Genomic DNA, 17,995 nt, shown 5'->3' with positions numbered 1-17,995 from the left:
CAATAAATCATCTCTTTACACACGTTGAGTGATTACCTGTTACGTAAATATTAATGTTCCTGTAGGAAGAGGTTTGTAATTATATTTACAAGGTGACAGTGAACAAAGCAGACCTCTGCACATTTATATTTCTATGTATATGCTACTTTTACAATCTGAATGACATGGTGAGGACTAACATCTGGTGCAAATCAATGTGTAAATCTGATCAAAACGCACACACACACACACGGGTTTATTCAAGTGAGCCCATCGTCTTTGCTGCACTACTCTTCTCTCTCTTTGAATAAGAACTGCCATTTATTTATTATCATCTGCAATATTCTGTGCGATGAAGTCATTCATCATGAACTGCACTTTGCTGCTGCTGCGACTGCCTCTTGGCGATCATCACAGCTTCATTTAATCTCATCTAATGTAATGATTGGAAGCGCCATAATGAAACACAATTCTATGCACAGTATGTTCTCAAAAAAGAAAAGAATCAGCTGGGAAGTGTGGAAGGAAAACAGCAACTCTTGTGTGTGAGTGTTATATTAACTGTTCACTGACAAAGTGCTGAACCTTGAATTCCCCTAAAATATCTGGGAATAACATATGTGTAAAAACAATATATGATGAAGTGAGGTTTTATCATCGCTGCTGTCTGTTAAAGGAAGTGTTTCACATTTTGAGAAATACACTTCTGCGCTTTCTTGCTGTGAATAAGTGTTCAGACCAAAAACTGAAACTGAAACATGAAACACAATCCAGGAAGTCCAGTTTGATCCGTGAGTTTAGAGACTTATTAAAAGGTAAAACAATGCACAGCAGCTTATAACACTGTGAGACAAGATCTTTACAACTCTGGACATTGATTTTGTTGCAACAATCGTGAGTTAAACAGTACAAATACAGCTTTATTCATTATAACCATTGGGAATGTGCGTGCCATATAACGCAACGTCTTACCGGATGATGTTGCGTTGTGGCAAACGTTTGAGGCCAGGTCCAGCCGAAAAAAAGTCCTGCACATAATGTCCCGTAAAAGTTAAACTTGTGTTTTTTACTCTTCAGTTTTAGTGCGGATAAAACAAAACTTTAACATTAACTTTATTTTGCCAAAGGAGCTGGTAGCCAGGCTAGCTGTTTCCCCCTGTTTTCAAGTCTTTGTGCTAAGCTAAGCTAACTGGCTGTAGCTTCATATTTACCGTGCAGACGTAAGAATCTTCTAAATCTCAGCATGAAGGCGAATGAGGATATTCCCCAAAATGTTGAACTAAGTCACCGTTGGTTGCCGTTTTACTTTTACTTGACGTTGTTGCACACAAGCACTTTAATGTTATTTGTTGATATGCACACAGCGTATCAACACCATCAGCTTCTCTATTCTGGGAGCAGATACCGCTTCATTTGTACCTCATGAGTGAAAACGTGTCACTAATCCTACGAGACCGTCTCTAGCATGTATGTACTGTATATGTATGGATGTTTTATTCTAAAAGAAAAAGGAAGGAGACAAACCAGAGGTTGATCATGCTTCACAAGTTACCCCTCCCATTTTCATGCAAACAAGGATCCCTAATCCATAGAGGAATGGCTGTAAATAAGCGACACACATCCATGTGAGGATCTGCATGAGAACGTGTTCCAGAATCATATATTGACATTTACATATCAATGAAATGTGTGCATTTTTGTACATATAAATGATTTAAAGGAGTAGAGGGGCTCCTTATGGGGGCTGAACTCACTTGATCTACATAATTCTTTTCTTTTCATTTGAAGGAGCCGGTTCACCCGTTCACCTTTGATGATTAATTCAAAGCGAGGAGGCAGATTAAGCATTTCAAAGTATGTAACGAGGATAAAAGCGCATGAGAGAAAGAGGGATCAGGAGCGGAAGGAGCTAAAGAGAGAGAAAGTGATACAGATGGGGAAAGATGCAGTCGGTTAGTTCTGTGTCTTTGTGGGATCTCTCCTGGGATGCAGTCCTCTGAGGTCTCCCTGCTTCATGTCGGGTCAAGATCTTTTTGATTAGGGGTGACTGAGGATAAAAGCACAAGAGGGGGGCTGCTGGGAGAGTTGAGGGGGAAGTAGGCAAAAAGTGAGGAGAGAAGAATAGAGGATGAGTGACAGAAGATGGGGTTGAAGGAAAGAGGAGGAAGAAAAGGAGGCGTCTGAGTTTTGACGGGAAGATGAGGTGGACAGACAAGGATTTCACGCTGTCTGCGAACACGTCGAGCCGGAGAGGGAGGGGGCTTTAGAGGAGCAGTTATAGGAAGGATGTTTCTCAACCACCATCCTCAAGTGTGCCAAAGTTTAGTGCGGCATAGTTTCACAGCTCACCAAAAAAAAAGAAGAAAAAAGGGCAAAACTGAGAGGGTTTCGTGTGTCAAGAATAACAAGAGTCAGCAGTTGTTGGTGTGCGTCTGCGATAGTGTGTGTGCAGCTGTCGAAGTGACACGCACACACACATACACACAAATGTCGTGGCAGACACAGAGGGTTGCTTCCATAATGGCTCTCTGAGGGGGGAGTATGGAGGGGGGGGGGGCTCTACATCATAGGCTTGATATTGATTACAGAGACCGTGATAATGCATGGGCGACATCGGATACTGCAGCCATATGTCCGCATGAAATCACAGTGACGCACAGATGCGCACTCACACACACACACACACACGCACGCACGCACACACACACACACACACACACCTTATCTCTCCCCGCTGCAGAAGATGCCCTCCTTTTATTTTTTAGCAGCGTGATGTTTAAACACAAGTGTGTGTGTGTGTGTGTGTGTGTGCGTTTCCATGCATTGTAACACACATGCACATGTTATTGTGTGGGCAGTGGCTAATTATTGCAAAATCAGTGTGATCTTATCAAACCAGTGTCATAAAATCCGCTCTGCAGAGCACCATGCGCGGCTTTTTTGAGTGTGCTGCGCCTTTAAACCGCAGGGCGTGGCTCTCCTACTACGACCCGCCTTTTATGCATAGCAGCCAACTCTCCTTCCCCCGGACCATTTAGTGCAGTAGTCGGCAAAAGAAAGTGACCACAGCCGAAGCACACACAGCCCTTCTGCACGGCGGGACTGCAACCAAACGGAATCTTTCACCCCACCACAACTGTTTAAAAACCGGAAGAAGACGCCCAAGCGGAACAGCTCGCATTTGAGGCAGAATACACGTAAGGAATCATTCTGGACGCTGCTTTTTTTTTTTTTTTTTTTTTTTTTTTTTTGGACACTGATATTACGCACGGTGGATCTATGAGGACGCTGGCGGGTTTCTCACTCTCGACACCAGGTAATAAACTCACTTTTATTCCACATCAACTTCACAAAGGACGTTTAACAACACTGGCGCGCGATTGGACGTTAAATGATTTTTTTTTTCTTTTTCTGCAGCCTTTCTTACTTAGCGCGCCTGCTGCGTAGTTAAACTGATTGAGCTCGAGGAGGAGCAGAGTAAACGACTTTGCATACGACTCCGCTGGAGGAGCGGGATCATTGGCAGGCAGGACGGGTACCTGTCTGTCCAATTAATCTACATCTATCTAATTTAATCGCAGTCAGCAGAAAATAGAAACCCGCTCCTCCTTCTCTCTACTACTAAAGCAGCGCTATGTGATGAAACGCTGTTGCGAAACTTCTCAGCAACAACATTGAGTAGTTTAACTTTGCTACGTTTGAGCATCGGGTTATTTGTATTTTAGCCCCTAAATGTGTCCATGGTTCCCAGTGACCTTCTTGTTGTAGTCTTAATTGGCACACCGTGCTCTGATTGGCTACAGGTATTTCGTTTAACTGTTGCACCACAGTGGGATGTTTCCCTGAAGGGCAGGGCAATATTTAGCTTTTAAAAAAAAAAACATTATTTAACCATATGCTGCTGTATGCATGGACAAGTTCCCCCCAGAGGGCAACGTGTCTATGGACAGATGTGTGATCGTTTTGGTGAGAATGTAGGTTAAATTGTGACACTGTTGGCTCTATCTCTCTCTGCAGACAGAGGGAGCAGGGAGTGATCCACCCCCCCCCCCCCCCCACCCCCTGCCTGCAGCCCCCATGCCGGGCATTAGCAACACCGCGCCTCGTTATGAAAACTGGGACATGGACCACCTTGACCACTACCAACATTATTTTTATGACGACCACCACGACCCGGACGAGGATTTCTTCAAGTCCACGGCGCCCAGCGAGGACATATGGAAGAAATTCGAGCTGGTCCCGACCCCGCCCATGTCCCCTATCCGGGCGGTGGAAGGGTCGGGCAGGGTCGGGCTGCTGTGCCCGTCTCTGGGGGACAAGCTGGAGTGGGTCTCTCAGTTCTTGGGGCAGGAGGACGAACAACAGCAGCAGCAGCAGCAGCAGGACCTGCCCTGCAAGCTGACCGCGGCCAATGACTCCTTCGGGAACCTGAGCTCGATCATCATCCAGGACTGCATGTGGAGCGGCTTCTCCGCCGGACAGCAGCTGGAGAGAGTGGTAGGGGAGCGCTGCGCCCCCTGTCCCGGGACGACTGGGGCCACCGCCGCCAAAGTCGTGGCCGCGTCCGCAGCCGCGTCCACGGGGAGGGCGCAGTGCGCGCCCGCCGACGCGTCGACCATCAGCGGACTGGCGGCGGACTGCGTGGACCCAGCTGCGGTGCTCACTTTCCCGTTAACCGGTGGCTGCAAGAAGCGAGAAGTGTCCTCTGGTTCAGAGTCTCACACCGACTCATCAGGTCAGTGAGAATATGCAACGTAGTACTTTTATTTATGGTAACATGTCGCTATAATAAACGCTTTCTTTGACTTCTAGTTCGGCTGTGTTGAAGTGAGGTTTCTGGTTGTAACTAAAGCCTATTTTTAGGTTAATATGTGTCTGAGACACTCGATAGATAGTTAAGTGACTATAATCACACTGTATGGGAGCTTTCTCGTAGTGTTTTAATAATTTCCCTCCAATTTTCCAAAAGCACATGTACTTTTTTGTTTGAAGTTTATTTTGTGAGGGTTACTCGTCATTTCTCTCTCTCCTGTGTAGTTAATACGTCGCTTTGATTGGCCATTATCTAGCGCTGAGGATTGGCAATGGCACATGATGACTGCATTGCGTTACCTTGGTGCATGCAACACATGCTTCATGACACGCCCATTGAAACATCTGCTGCTTGGCCCAGCTCCAGCAGACCAGCTGCTACCTCTCCCTGATCCTCCAGTCTGACTTATGATAACAATATCCTCTCCTGCTCCCCCCGGCTCACATTTGGCACAAATTCAATGAGTATTCCTTATTATTGGAAGTTTATGCAACATAGAGGCGAAGAAGCATCAACCCTGTTTTTAATTTTATTTTTTAGTCACCACATCTAGCCAAAGACTCCAGAGCCTTTTTACTTTTTTCCATTTCCACTCTGTGAACCCCATATGATGGAGACTGGCATGCAGGCTGCCATGTGATCCCGGGCCATGCATAATGGTGTGTGTGGAATGTCACAAAGGGGGGAAAACTTGTTGCTGCATTCCTCCGCTCAACAGGCTGCGGCGCCAATTGTGTCAGTGGGTGGATTTCGGTCCGAGCCAGCCCGGGCTGTGAATAGAGCGGGATTAGCCGTTTAGGAGGTCGGCTAGGCGTGCAGAATTCTTTGACGAGAGTGCGAGGCGGCATTGTACGCCGTTCCAGGGGATAATGCGCGCTCAAAGAAGAGCATGAGCAATCATCGGAAATGTGTGTGTGCTTTGAGCTCCGGTGTAGGGCCACTTGAGGGAATCAATTCTGTGTGCCTTGTAATATGAGATTACATCTGCTGTTGCACATAATAGACCGGCGCCCCTCCCTCCAAATCTCTTCGTCCGTCCCCTCTTTACTGTGTTATTTGATATAGAGATTATTATTTTCTGAGCAGTCAAATAGGTGCAATTGCTTTAAGAGTGTGTTTCAGTTTACAAGAGTATTGAAAATCTCCTCAGGGTCAAGTCGATAAAGACCTTTCCTCATATTTAATGCCTCGTTTCTTCTCTGGTAAACCGAGCAGCTAAGTGGCTTTAAACGTGCGCAGCGTCGGATATTAGTCGGCTCTTTTTGACAAGAAGACTTGTCGATTTTTACACCTGAGGGCTTTCCAACCCCACCCGTCGCTGCCTCTCATCCTCTGTCTGTCAATCATCACTGTGACAGTGTGTGTGGGGGTTTTATGAGGCTGTGTGGCTTCATTTTTTACACAAGCATTTAATTGGTTTAAGGAGGCACGAGGCCAGAGCGAGCGTGTCCAGGGAGGTGGCTCCTTATTGTGACTCAGCTTTTCAACTTCAGCTGACAATCTGCAGTCATTACCACATTTAAAAAAAAAAAAAAAAAAAAAAAAAAAAATTGCATAGTTTAATAGCTTCTCTCCTGCTCTTTTCAGATGATGACGATGACAAAGATGAGGACGAAGAAGAGATTGATGTGGTGACGGTGGAGCACAAGCAGCAACGCAAACCTCGTCGGCTGGTCAACGCTCGCAAACCAGTGACCATAACGGTGCGAGCGGACCCCCTGGACCTCGGCATGAAGCGTTTCCACATCTCCATACACCAGCAGCAGCACAACTATGCCGCCCCCTCCCCGGACACGCTCCCTGTGCCGGTCGAGCCGCCTCGGAAGAGGGTCCGGCAGGAGGCCTCCTCCCAGCCGCACCAGAACTCTCACTACTACCAGCCCCGGTCCGGCCACGCCCCTCTGAACTTAGACAGCAGGAAGTCTGCTGGAGCCCGGTCCGAGTCGCCCGACCTCAGCGCCTACTCTCCTACCTCCTCCCCGCCACCTTCGTCTCCTCCCTCTTCCTCCTCAACCCCCCACTCCCATAGCTCCCCCTCGAAGCCCCACTCCTTCTGCCACCTCTCCAGCCCCCAGTCCTCAGACTGCGAGGACACAGACAAGCGCAAGGCTCACAACTTCCTCGAGCGCAAGCGGAGGAACGACCTGCGCTCGCGGTTCCTGTCGCTGCGGGACGAGATCCCGGGCCTGGCGAACTGCCCCAAGACGCCGAAGGTGGCGATCCTGACGCGAGCCACCGAGTACCTGCATCAGCTGCATGTCAGCGAGCGGCAGAAGGCTCAAGAGAGGAAGCAGCTGAAGTCCAGGCAGCTGCAGCTGCTGCAGAGGCTGGCGCTGCTCAAACGCTCCTGAGCGCGAGCGCGCGCACACACACACACACACGCACACACACACACACACACACTGGACTGGACTACATGAAGGAGAGGAGACACTAATGTTCACTTTGAATTGGTCACGTTGGAATTGTGCGGGTGGATTTGTTTTTGTTTTCTATTTTTGTGGTTTGCACATTAGCTTCTGAGTGATTGACAAGGCCGCAAGCCGGACAGGACAGCGAGCTGGGGAGTGATCGTACGGGGCAAATTAATATGTCCATGGCTACTCAATATAGATTTGCCCAACTGTTAGACTTCCCCTTGCTGAAAGAAAAACGCTCAAAACTGTTGCTCGCTACGGGAAGGCTCGCTGCGACTGCGGCAGCTTCTAGTTGATAAACTGCTACAACTGTGCTGTCTAACTGCTGCATGTTCTAGTCAGACGGTTCCTTGATTGTGATGGGGCTCGATGTCTCCTCTGTCTGTCTTCAGTCTGTCTTCAGTCTAAAGCCCCCCACACACACTCACTCTATAGTCTCCTTCACATTTCGTTTTCTCTACAGTCCCCTGCTCCTTAGCGCTTGGCTTACATACAGCTTGCACATTTTGTTATGGAGCTGTGCCTTGAAAATACGTTGCCACAAAAGGCATTGTTTGAGATTTGTCCTATTCTCTGCAAAAACACTATAAAGTTCTTTATTATTGTTGTGCCATGGAGACCAGCCAAAAGGTGAATGTTGGCTTCAAATTATCAACCAAAAGAAACTTCGGGAATGGCTTCAATTTAAATCTGTATGTTTTTAAGCGACATCAAAAATGCCAACTTTTGCTTTTGAGATGAAGCCCAGTGAGTGTATTTCTTTCATCTCGCTGTCTGATATATTTGTATATTGTTTTGCATTTGATGTAATGCCTATAGAAGCCTTTCAATGTACGTAGACTATCCTGTTGGATGTTATGTGTGTATATAGTACCCTTACTGTACAGTCCCTTCCAAACCAAAACCAGAGCTGTCTACTATACTCATCCTAGTCTTTGTTTGGCCCTGCGTCCTAAACCGGGGCCAGGCTTGCTAGCTTTTCAAAGATAACTCAAAGCTTCTATTTTTGTTAATAAAATGATTATGAAAGAAGAGTCAAAATAAAACACTCTGATCATTAATCACACTAAGACACTTTGTCACCACATTTGTTTTTGTTTTTTTGCAATACTTGTTTTCGTTACCGTTCAGTACATCTTCTGTCTCTGGAGTTTATTTTATTTGTACAAGTCGAGAGTTGACAAAAGTTTTATACTATATTTTCCTACCGAGTTGTCTCAGTGTGAGCTAATGACTATTTTCGTTATCGCAGCTGTCGGGGCTTCACTGGTGGTTATGTGCTGAACATTATGCGTGCGTGGTCTGCTTTTGTCTCTCTGTGGAGTGGGGAAAAAAGCACCTGAATGCCTCAATCCAATCAGTAAAGCTGTAGCACTCTCTTAAATCTGGCGCGGGCGGTGGGGAGGGAGGGGCACTTAAGAGGATCTACCGACTACACTTCTGGCTGTGTGTGTAGCCTTTAGTGACTTTACTGCTTTTTGTTGTTGTTGCAAACCTGGTGCTCCCTATTGTTCCCATAAGCCATGCGACAGAACACTGTAGCCCTTTCAACTAGTACTGTAAACGACTCGGTCACGACGAGTAGCATGCGCTGCTCTTACTACCAACACTCAGGAAACTCCACACACTATAATCTGCTGTATCTGTAAGATAACCCGAGACCCACACAGACGGGAAGAGAGCGTCACGGTATCATTGTCCCTTTTATATCTTGTGAATTGACATTGACGTTTCCGCTAATGAATTCAGCACAAATCACCTTTAGCCCTGATTTTTATTTGTAAATAGTGTGCGGCCACAGCAGTGGTTTGCCCCGTTTTTTTTAAAAAATGTTTTTGTTTTGGTCACTGGTCTCTGCTGCTGTCACGTTAGCAGTGGACGTTTCTTACTTACTTTGGGAGTTTATGGAGATTTTTGGAGCCTTGTTTTCAGCACTTTGTTTTTTTCTGTACCTCATAAGCCTCTATGTATGAAGAGTAAGTCAGAAAAATAATAAATTCATGGTTTGACATCATAAATGACATGTTTGCCTCATGTTTGTCTCTTTCACACCACAAGAATAATTATCCTGCAGCTATATATTTATTTCATTTATAGATGCATTTAAAGCTTATTTTGAACCCGGTATTATTGTGTTGCACACATTTGTTGTCCATTACAACCACCTGTACGAGTGAACGCGCATCTCTCCACACGCTGTTTATTCTGAGCAGTCTCCAAGGTAACTAACTGATCCTGGCATTTTTCGCCATGGCAACAAGCATCTATGCTCACTGCTGCAGAGGTCTGGCAGTTTCCATAGAAACAATTATAACGATGCTGTAATCCTTCAAACTGAAAGTCATTTTATATAAAGACAATCGGGCAATCTGAGTACTTCACTACTGCAGCTGTAGAGATGAGTCAGCTCTGACACCTTATTAAATAATTCATAAATTATATATATATAAATTAATGAATCAAATATATATAATATATGTATATCTAAATTAATAAATAAAATATAGATTAAAAAAATATGTAATATATATATAAATAAATAGAAAATATATAATATATATATATAAATGAATACATATAAAATGTATTATATATATATAAATGAATAAATAATATATATATATATATCTAAAAAATAAATATATAAATAAATAAAGCTGCAAACCAATCAGAGTTTGATTTACATCTATTTAGTCTCATAAGATGAGAGACCCAGCGCGTTATCCCCCCCATCAGTCGATGTTGCCACAGTAACGGCTGCCTGTTGCCTAGTAACGGAGCCCGCCCTCTCATCTCTTGCGCCCTCTGCGCATGCGCGTCAGCAGCCAGCTGGGGGAGCGCCTGAGGGAAAGCGGCATCATGGCGGCGTCCGCTGCTGTTAACGTGCAGTGTGGTGCAGCCTTTTTTAGCAGAGCGATGGTCCCGTCCTTGGTGGTGATTTTGGGAGCTACGGGCACCGGGAAGTCCAAGCTGGCGATCGAGATCGGCAGACGGCTTTTGGGAGAGATAATCAGCGCCGACTCCATGCAGGTAAGGGAGACGGGAGTCCTTGTCATGGCAGCCACGAGATAGCTAGTCTGTTAGCTTATCAGCTAAACTGCTAACAGACTGTGTCACTATAATGCGACCAACATTAAAAGGTCTGCAATAACTGTTACCCAACGTTAGACTACAGCAGCTGGAGGCACCGAGACACGTGTCACAGCCTCTTAAAAACACGCAGTCTGTGTGTGCGGTTTAAACGCATTACGTCATTTAAAGTCCTTCTTTAAGTCGTGCAGAACACACAGACAATAGACAACATTATGATGAATATTCTATTATCTCCTGTCCTATCTTACACATCTTGGTCTCATATGAAGACATGTTAAACTTTGACAACAAATGCAGCTCCACATGTGTCGGCCTTCTGGTGACATGCGTGGTCACGTGATCTCAGGATGCAGCGTTGTGGTGTCCACATTGATGAGAAGGAGCATGTTTTTATTAAAGTTCAGTGAGGCAGTGAGCCATGTAAACAACATTACTGTTACTGATAGTTTGGTGAGACATCGCCAAGCAAGAAACATACTTCAAACTGAAATGTCACCGTAGCAATAGAAAGGATGGTAGCATAGATAACTTCAATAAGAAGCGTGAGAAATAAGAATAAAATGTACTATACTGTATAGACAGTAGTAGTCACGACAAAGTGTATTGATCAATAACTGAATGCAAATATTTCTCTTAAAACGAAGGGAATCAGGTGATTTTTTATATATATATATATATATTTATTTATTTTTTTATTTTTTTTTTTTTTTTTTGAAACATTGATATGTTGGAAAGATATTTATTGGTTCTGTCTTTTATTGCAGTAAAAAATAATATATAATAAGCATATATAACAGGAAGTAGTTTATAAGTTTTATATGATAAGCAGTGAGACCTTAGAGATACAAATAACTTTATTGAAATCACAGGATAATACATCCTCACTTCCTCTGGTGTGTGTGTGTGTGTGTGTGTGTGTGTGTGTGTGTGTGTGTCTCTCAACGCACTCTCAGGCTTGCTCCTCTTAGCTCCGACTTCTCCCTTTAGCCCCGCCCCTCTCTCTTTTGGTTCTCAGGCTCTGTTGCTGCAGCAACCAGAGGTGCGCACACAAGAAAAAGGTTGGGCACAGGTTTGAGTCTGGGTCACACCAGAGTGGACACACACACACGCACACACGGTAACTCCACTTTATGCAGAATTCATCTCATCGAGGTCACGTCTCTCATCACCTTGCTCCTGTTTCAGCACCATCTTGCTTCCCCCCTCCTTCCCACCTCTTGGTGTGCGTTGTCCTTGTGTGTGTGTGTGTGTGTGTGTGTGTGTGTATCCATCCCTGAGGGTGCCTCTTCCAGCAGTCAACTGGTACTGGGTAAACTGGGTTACACTAATAACATTTCAGCCCAGAATATCTGAGCGACCGGCAGCCCTGGTGGAGAGAAACGGTGGCCTACTTACGGCACAGCAGCCCCGGCCCATCACCACAATCCCCGGCCTTGTTGCCACCCTCCAGTTGGAGAGAGAGAGAGAGAGAGAGAGAGAGAGAGAGAGAGAGAGAGAGAGCGAGAGAGCGAGAGAGCGAGAGCGAGCTCATGTGAGAATGGGGCTGTGTGTAGGTGAGAGCTGGCCTGTGTTGTCTTTGGGAGAGGAAACAGTCTGGTCTTGTTTGGGAGAAAGCAGCATTGTGCTGAGCTGGTGCATATTATTCAGCGCCGTGCTACGCCGGCCCTGCAGCTGATAGTGAATGGGCACGCTGTGGCCACTGGGAAGTGGTCTATTGTCCCGGTGGAGAATCGGTTCCCACACTCCCTAACACTCCTATTGTGTTATCATCCCCCCTCCCCCCCCCTGACCCATGCCCTCAGCCCACAGTTCATTGGACATGCAGGGGGATATTATTCACTCATTAAATGAACATGCTATCTATGGCACACACACAAGAGCTGTACTGTCGGTGAATGAGGTACTGGCAAGTAGTGTAAACCCATGGTTTCCAAAGTGGTGGTCCAGGGCCCAGCAGGGGGGGGGGGGGGTCCCTTCAGAGGCTTCCAGCTAAAAAACGTCACCGTTTTCTCACTGCCGAGAAGTTGGAATTATGGGAAAATGTGTGCGTGAATAGGAGCGCCGGGCCAAAATGTTCTACCACAATAGAGGCAACTTGTATATCTTGATATATCACAATATGTTTTCTGGTTATTCCAAGAATAAAAAGTCTATATGAAATGTGTGAGTTAAATACTTGACAAAAAAGTATTATAAGTGTAGGACTGTGGGAAAGAGTTCGGGCATATGTGTGGAAAAGTTTAGGATGAATGACTATGCAACTTCTGCAGCCATAGTGGACAACTTGACAACTGTATGTAAATAAATATAATAATACTACATCTAGGTCACAAGTTGCACTGATTCATGCATAAATTGAAGGATTTAAATTGTCTGAATCATGCTTTTGATGGGCTGTAATGGACGTTTGATGGTAATCACGCGTCACCTCATGACGGGGAGAGAGAGAGAGGACGACTCATCCGGGTTCGGCCACTTTGCAAAGCATTGTTGGTAATGAGAAACATTTGACGCGGACGGTAAGCGGACAGAGTGAGCGCACTTCAGAGGTGATTCATGTGAGGAGAGCTCGGACTGAAACGTTAGACCAGTTCGCTGCGATTGTCGTTCAAACGCCGCCGTGTTTAAGCCCTGCTGCACATTTCATCAGTGGAACGTACAGAGGAGTTCATTTTAAACATATTGGAGACCGTTCATGTTTCCAGTCATCGTCTTGTCTTCTGGTTCTTGCACTTTGTAATGACACAATCTTGACAAATTTGAAAATATATTCATATTTTGTAATATTGAGATTCATTTCAGCACTTGAGTCTCAGATATTTTGGTTTCTCAGGAGCCTTTGAACGCACCGGCAGGTTTTAAAAACTGTCTGTTTCTAAGTTTCAAGCGTCCGTTAACTTTGTTTTCATTGAACAGAGAAATGAATTGAAAGCAGCTAAAAGTAGGAAATGAATCTAATCATTCGTGATGCAAAGTCTACTCAGAATATGAATAAACTGGCTAAGTCACAGAAAACCACCAGCTTGATTTTGTTAATACTTGATGAAAGATTTGAATTATTTACGTTTCCTCCCTCCAAACAAAAGTCTGTGCACAGATTTCTCATTCCGACTCACTGTCACCTGTTCAGTGCGTTAACTAATAACACATTGTTGCCCCGAAAAGAGTTGTTTCACAGCAGGGAGTAAAAAGAGGGTGCGTTTGAGTTGTGTGGGCGTGTCACACGAAAGGGCCGTCCGAGGTCCTAAAGGGCGATTTAGCAGGTCATGCACACGTATGCTCCGTTACTTTAGCAGGTCATGCACACGTATGCTCCGTTACTTTAGCAGGTCATGCACACGTATGCTCCGTTGCTTTAGCAGGTCATGCACATGTATGCTCCGTTACTTTAGCAGGTCATGCACACGTATGCTCCGTTGCTTTAGGAGGTCATGCACACGTATGCTCCGTTACTTTAGCAGGTCATGCACACGTATGCTCCGTTACTTTAGCAGGTCATGCACACGTATGCTCCGTTACTTTAGGAGGTCATGCACACGTATGCTCCGTTACTTTAGCTGGTGGGACGGCTGGATGCATTGGTGGCCGGTGACCCCCTTTTTTTCTTGCTTTTTTTGTGTTTATGAAAGAAAGAGTGACGAGCAGCGGAGAGATTGCGACAAAAGCAGACAATTTGTAAGGCTCGTGGTTTTGTGTTGGATGTGAGAAATTGGCCGACTCAGCAACCTGTCATGTGTCATCTCGACCCTCAACGGTCCCATAGAAGCGGACTGAAGGAGGTCTTCTTGTAAAAGTACAAAGGGGCTGATTTGCCTTTAAGTCGTAAATTTGGAAATGTGATGGTGATGTAGCCGACTGATTTGACCGCTGCTGGGGGTATTCAAAGTTTAGGCTTATTATTGGCCAGAGGTTGTTATGCACCAACACCAACTGCTTATCTACGTATTAAACACATCCCACACTCAAATACTGTGCAGCTATGTGTTACATCCCTCTAATTTGCTCGCAGTCATCCCTCCTCCTCCATCTCTCTCTCTCTCTCTCTCTCTCTCTCTTTATATGCATGTCTCTCCATCTCTCTCTCCCTCCTCCCGGTGTCTCTCTATCTGTCTGGTGTTGCTCTGACCTGTCTGGGCTTTGGTGTATCTGTTTGTATTGTAACTCAGGCGATGCTGTGCCTCCCACATCCGATTTATGATGCATCTTTTTTAAGTAATCTAAGCCTGTGTGGGAGCGAGCCAAAAACGAGGGTTGATTAACTCTTATTTGTGTGTGTGTGTGTGTGTGTGTGTGTGTGTGTGTGTGTGTGTGTGTGTGTGTGTGTGTGTGTGTGTGTTAATATGCCGTCTGCGGGTGTGGCGGTGCGGTCACCGCCGCTACAGTAAAGCGGCGAGGAGGATGGAAGGATGGAGGAAGAGGATGAGGAACAGGAGGAGGAGGAGGGGAGGAACAACGCCATGAATGATTTATTAGTCTGGCATTACTGGGCCATTCCCCACAGAGAGAGGAGAGGAAGATGGAGGGATAAATTGTTGAAGGATAGTGCCTTGAGGGGGAAGGATAGAAGGGGCGAAAAAAAAGAGAAAAATAGGCGGATAGGTATTCTGTGGTGAGTGTAATTGAGAAAAAGATTCAGAGGGAAGGGTAGAAACAAAGCAACGCAGCTTACAGTTTGGTGTTTGGACGTGTAAAGCGTCCAGGGGTCAGAATATGGACCAAGTGTCTTCTTCTCTGGGCGACTGTAGTTGTTTTTGATCAAACATTTTAATGCAAAATAAATAATAATTGTAGTTGACCCGATACCTGTAAACGCCTCTGATACAGCCTAAAAGCCTGGATCTGGTATCGGTGAATACGCGGTCCTATGCGCCGATCCAATATCCCGACGTCGTATCATTTATCAGCTCATGTTGGCCACCACAGGAACAACGACAACTCTTCTCACTCGCTACCCGATCCCTACATACTGTGCGATCGCTACTGCATGTGTGCAAACTCGTACTACACACCTGTGGTTAAACACTCACACGTGCACCTTGTTAATGCTACATTGTGAACAGTCCTGATTGGCTAAATAATGGAGCTAACAGCTTGCGGTAATAGAGGTTGCATTGATTTATAAGGTGGACTGACCTTTTAAGGTGGACCAGCTATTCTGATTTTAGTCACAAAGCCACTCATCAGAGTGTTGCTCAGCCCTTTCTGGGATAAACCCTGCTTCCAGTCTTTGTGCTAAGCTAAGCTAACCGTCTGCTCGAGGTAACTTGATGTCTAACGGCCAGATATGAGATGTATGGTATCCATCTTCTCGGCTAACTCTCGGCAAGAAAATGAACGAGCAGCGGAAGAGAAAACTGTGCGTGGATCAGTGACATCTTGCCGATACTTGGTCTGCTCAGTGTCTGCATGTGGCACCCATAAATAATTATACAGAAGGAGGATAACGTTTCAGATCTTTTACATGGTCTGTTGTATGGTCTGTTGTGGTCATCTTCAGTCAGAAATCTCTGGTCATTTTTGCAAATATATGAAATATTGGTCTAACACTACTCTGACATATCTGTTTTATCCCCTTGATCTGCTTTTGGCTTTCTCTGAATCTTATTTTATTTCGTGTCACCATGAGTTTTCGCTCTCTCTCTTTATTTTTTTCCTCACCCCTCTCCGTCTCTCTTGCCCTCGTTCTTTCATTTGGCCATGCCCCCCCCTCTCTCCTTATTTATGTTGCAGAGGAACAGCTGTCTCGTGCAGGGCGTAAGGTTGGCCAGGCAGGCCGGCTGCAGGCTCTGCAGAGCACGAACACTGAGCTCATTGTCTCACGCACACACACACACACACACACACATTCTCCCTTACTCGCACACAAGGCCACATGGTCACATCCATTCACGTCCATTTAAAGCAAGACAGGAAGGAGAAGACAGCTGAACCCACACTATACTGGCTTTCCATTGAAGTTTATGGCCGTGAGTTATGACGTGTGGAATTAGAAAAGCTGACCGAGAAAAGCGCATCGCTGAAACATTTCTTCTTCTCAGAAAACACTCCTTACACTTCCTTGAGTATTTTTCATTGATAATGAAATGACACCACACGATAAGATCGGAACATTTATGAAAAAAACCTCTTAGAAATTATGGATTTTCTAGTTTAGTCCTCAGTTGGCGTGAAACATGACCAGCATCAGCTGAAACCCGGCACACATTTGGTCAATAAGTCATTCATTCTTTTATTTTCCTCCAGAGGACATGTGTAAACACGATTAGCTATGTTGTTTTTTTTAGCTTTGGTTCCTTTATGACTGAGCTTCAACACCACTGCAATTTGTAGTTTGTTTCCACCGCCTCGACTACAAGTCTTCCTCATTTCCCCTCTCATTTGCAGCTCCCCCCTCAAAGCATTTTTCTCCTCATATCTTCCGCTCAAGTGGCTCTTTTCATTTTTCTGATTCACCCTCCACGGTCTTCCTCTGCCTGCTCTCACTCTCGGGTCTCCTTGTGCTCGTTAAAGCGAAATTAAAATCAAAATCTTGTTTATGCAAAGCTCTCGCGCAAGAACGCATAAATGCACATCGAGGAGCCAAAGTGTTTTAAGAAAGGATGGAGATGAGAGGAGGAGAGTTGGAAGAAAAGGTTCGTTTTAGCCGCGTTAACACCGAAAAGTTCCTGGTAATTTTAATCCCGGGTCTACTTTTCAAGGAAGTATTGACTACTGATCCATGTGGGAAGACTAAAATGAAACTGTCTCCACAGTAAATGATCTGCTGAGCGTTTGATGGGTATTTATTTGTTTAACTGCCGTAAAACAATCAGAAAATAATGTTTTTCTGTCTTTACAGCACCGTTCTCTCTCTCTTCTACTGCTCTCTCTTTCTCTCTCTGTCTTTTTAAAGATGAATCGGGAAGCCGAGCGCAAAGCCTGACTTTACTTTAAATGTTAACATAAAAAAGAAAAAGGCTCTCCCCTCGTCCTAACACGGTCCTAAACCGATCAGTACCAGAGTTCTTCCTTGTTTCACGAATGAAGCGCCACACAAGTGGAGGCAGCGGCGCTCTGTGTGTTTTCGACCAATCGGCTGCGTCCGTCGTCCCTGCAAACCTCAACCCGAAAGTTCCTGTACTTTGGTAGCCATTTTATAGCTCTCAGTCACATCACATGGTCTTCTTCAGCAGATGGAGTTTCCACAGAATATAAACTTTTTGAGTCAAGATGGACGAAAAAATGAGCGCGTGTGTGTTTTTAAAGAGAGCTTTTGTCTTCTTGTCGTCATGTGAGGAAGTGTGTTAAGTTGGGAGGTTTGTGGCTCAAAATGAGACACACATGACTCTTACTCACTAACTCTCTCTCTCACACACACATGAATCAGATGCCAACCTCTCTCTGTCTCCGAGAGCATCTCTATCTGCCTTTTTCTCACCATCGTTCTGCTGCCTGTCATCCTGTCTTCACTGTACAATCTGTGTGAGGAGAGGAAGAGAGCGCCGCGAAGGCAGAAGAGGCGCGGTTTGTGGATAATGTGTTCAAATTTGTCAGAGAGCATCCTGTCCTCTCCAACAAGCACACAGCGCTCTTCTGTTTCCTCCTCTCCGCTGCTGTTTTTTAGAGAAAAACAATCCTTTCCAAAAAAGACTCTTTCGAGCCTTCATTTGATCTCCATCTCCTTCATCTGTCCATCCATCCATGCACCCCCCCC

General features: G+C 45.3%; 2 protein-coding genes across 6 annotated transcripts in view; both read left to right on the top strand.

Moving 5' to 3' along the window:
• The first annotated feature begins 3,032 nt into the window (after window positions 1-3,032).
• On the top strand, window positions 3,033-8,243 carry myclb (MYCL proto-oncogene, bHLH transcription factor b). The gene is made up of 3 exons (XM_031853632.1): window positions 3,033-3,295; window positions 3,997-4,714; window positions 6,380-8,243. Exons 2-3 carry the CDS (start codon window positions 4,057-4,059, stop codon window positions 7,141-7,143), a joined length of 1,422 nt encoding a protein of 473 aa, XP_031709492.1. The 5' UTR covers window positions 3,033-3,295; window positions 3,997-4,056; the 3' UTR covers window positions 7,144-8,243.
• A 1,803-nt stretch (window positions 8,244-10,046) lies between these two features.
• The window catches only part of trit1 (tRNA isopentenyltransferase 1), a 36,618-nt gene continuing 28,669 nt past the window's right edge, over window positions 10,047-17,995 (top strand). For 3 of the 5 annotated variants that reach the window (XM_031854313.1, XM_031854312.1, XM_031854314.1), the window contains exon 1: window positions 10,047-10,239. In XM_031854313.1, the coding sequence (XP_031710173.1) occupies window positions 10,069-10,239 (171 nt within the window). In that variant the 5' untranslated portion in view covers window positions 10,047-10,068. Of the gene's footprint in view, window positions 10,240-11,014; window positions 11,361-17,995 lie in introns of those variants that run through there. The other 2 variants (XM_031854316.1, XM_031854315.1) reach the window with 2 other exon arrangements.

Source organism: Anarrhichthys ocellatus, unplaced genomic scaffold (assembly GCF_004355925.1).
Source record: "Anarrhichthys ocellatus isolate YVR2014 unplaced genomic scaffold, GSC_Weel_1.0 scaffold14, whole genome shotgun sequence".
In the NCBI taxonomy this organism is placed as follows: Eukaryota; Metazoa; Chordata; class Actinopteri; order Perciformes; family Anarhichadidae; genus Anarrhichthys; species Anarrhichthys ocellatus.
This window is presented reverse-complemented; position numbering and strand designations above follow the sequence as displayed.

Excerpts from the sequence above, each read along its gene's own strand:
- myclb (XM_031853632.1), top strand. The coding sequence starts at position 4,057 with ATGCCGGGCATTAGCAACACCGCGCCTCGTTATGAAAACTGGGACATG. Across the intron at positions 4,715-6,379 it reads GTCTCACACCGACTCATCAG|ATGATGACGATGACAAAGAT; the intron begins GTCAGTGAGAAT and ends TGCTCTTTTCAG.